The sequence below is a fragment of the Fringilla coelebs genome, assembly GCF_963513975.1.
Source record: "Fringilla coelebs genome assembly, chromosome: 5".
Lineage (NCBI taxonomy): Eukaryota > Metazoa > Chordata > Aves > Passeriformes > Fringillidae > Fringilla > Fringilla coelebs.
In genome coordinates, this window is record NC_140033.1 from 144,845 (window position 1) to 146,645 (window position 1,801).

The following is a 1,801-nucleotide window of genomic DNA, read 5'->3' on the forward strand; positions in this document are numbered from 1 at the left end:
CTCCCAGTGTCCTTGGGGTGTTCCTTTCCTTCCCCACGGCGTCCCTCCCTGCCTACAGGCAGGACCTGGCAGGATTCAGCAGGATTCAGTGGTGGCACTTCCCCATCACGGGGCATGGCTGAGACATAGTCACGAGTCACTCTCAGGCCCCTGTGGCAGCCCCAGGCACCCTCAGAGACACGCTAGGTTCCCCATATCACCCTCAGACCCACAGGGCAACCACAGCCCCCCAGCATCTGAAGGACATCCTGGGAACCCGGGGACCCCCCAGAAGCACCCTGGGATGGGCAGGGGACTTCTTGGGGTGGGGACCCCCAGGCAGGGGGCACTACTACTCCAGGTGGGCTGGGGGCCTCTGGGCTGGGCTTCCCTAGCATGGAGACCCCCAGGCCTGGCTTGTGACCCCATAGGGTGCCACGGGCTGTTTTGGGGTACCAGGAGGGCTACCACAGGTCATCGAGTGTGAAGAAGCTGGGGGAGTGGTGGCAGACCTTTTGAGGGTGCTGGGAAGGTACCAGGGACTGTCTGGGGGTGCCAGTCACCCGTGGCTGAGTGCAAAGAGGCCACGGGCACAGGGGACAGCTTGGGCGTGCCATGGGGGCTTGCACACACAGGGTGTATTGGGGGAACTGTTTGGGGGAGCTTAGAGAGGCATTTGGGGGGATCTGGGGGAGTGTGGGGAGGGGCTGGGGGATCCTGGGGGGCTCTATCGCAGCTCATCGGGTGCGAAGAGCCCCCGGGCACGGCGCAGCACCGAGTCCCGGGCCGGGTCGTAGGGGTGGTCCTTGGAGGGGATCTCGAGCACCGCGGGCAGCGCCCGGGCATGGGCTGCGACCGCCGGCCGGATCTGCTCCGCCAGCGCCTGCGAGATCAGGATCATGCCCACGTCCTCCCGGGCCAGGAAACCCCTGCCAACGGGAAAAAGGGAGAGTGAGGGGCACAGAGCGCCCACCGTGGGCGCCTCAGCCAGGCAGGACACGCTCCTCGGGCCCCTTGGGCCCCCGATCCCCTGAGCACTCCTGGCACCCTGACCCCAGACTCCTGCCCCTCCCGGAACTCTGCGACCCCCCAGAGCCCAGAACCTGTCTGGATCCCCCTCAGAGACCCCACTGTGGACTCACACGGCCACCACAGGGAGCCCTCAGGCACCCCGAACCTTACTGACCCCCGCCCTCCTCAGGCCGCCCGAGCCCTCCCACACACCGGAACGTCTCCTCGATCTCCGCCAGGCTTGTCTCCTTCTCCACCACCAGGAAGTTGGGCCGCCGGTGCTTGTCCAGCTCCCCGATGCCGCCCAGCAGAAACCCGGTCACCGTGTCCTCGTCGCCCATCACCGCGATCAGCTTCCCGCGGCCCGCCATGCCCGGGGCCCGCTGGGAATGGAATCCGCCGGGACAGGGACCGTGGGAAAGCGGCTGCCGGGAGCCGGCGGGGTGGGGATGCGCCGCCGGGAGCGGCTGTGGTGATCGGGATCGGGACCGGTCGGGACCGACCGGAACCCGCCGCCGCTTCCGGGTTCCGCCGCCGCCGCTCCCGAAGCGCCCCGCCCGCCGCTGCCCGGCAACGCGATCAGGCCCCGCCCACCTCCGGGGAGGACCCGCGCTCGTGCTGGCCACGCCCCTCCGCGTCCTCGCCCCACCCCTACCGCCGGTCTCACCACCCTCACCGCGCGCATGCGCAGCGCGCCGTGTCCTTGAGGGGACGCGGTCGCTCTCCTGCACAGCGCCCCCTACCGGACTGCACGGGCCCCGCAAGCACGCCGGACCGCGCTGGCCGGGACCCCCGAACGCCCCCGGGCCCC

The 1,801-nt window shown here is 69.8% G+C and overlaps 1 protein-coding gene across 1 annotated transcript; it reads right to left on the bottom strand.

The window, feature by feature from the left end:
- Positions 1 to 225: 225 nt before the first annotated feature.
- Positions 226 to 1,564, bottom strand: ATP6V1F (ATPase H+ transporting V1 subunit F). Its single transcript, XM_084206917.1, has 2 exons — positions 1,204 to 1,564; positions 226 to 908 (listed from the first exon to the last, which is right to left on the bottom strand). The coding sequence occupies exons 1-2, from the start codon at positions 1,359 to 1,361 to the stop codon at positions 707 to 709; spliced, it is 360 nt and encodes a 119-aa protein (XP_084063043.1). The 5' UTR covers positions 1,362 to 1,564; the 3' UTR covers positions 226 to 706.
- Between the last annotated feature and the right edge of the window lie 237 nt (positions 1,565 to 1,801).

What these genes read in the sequence shown, in the direction of transcription:
- ATP6V1F (XM_084206917.1), bottom strand. Translation starts at nt 1,361, where the DNA reads ATGGCGGGCCGCGGGAAGCTGATCGCGGTGATGGGCGACGAGGACACG. An exon ending in GAGATCGAGGAGACGTTCCG is followed by an intron (nt 909 to 1,203) that starts GTGTGTGGGAGG and finishes TCCCGTTGGCAG; the next exon opens with GGGTTTCCTGGCCCGGGAGG.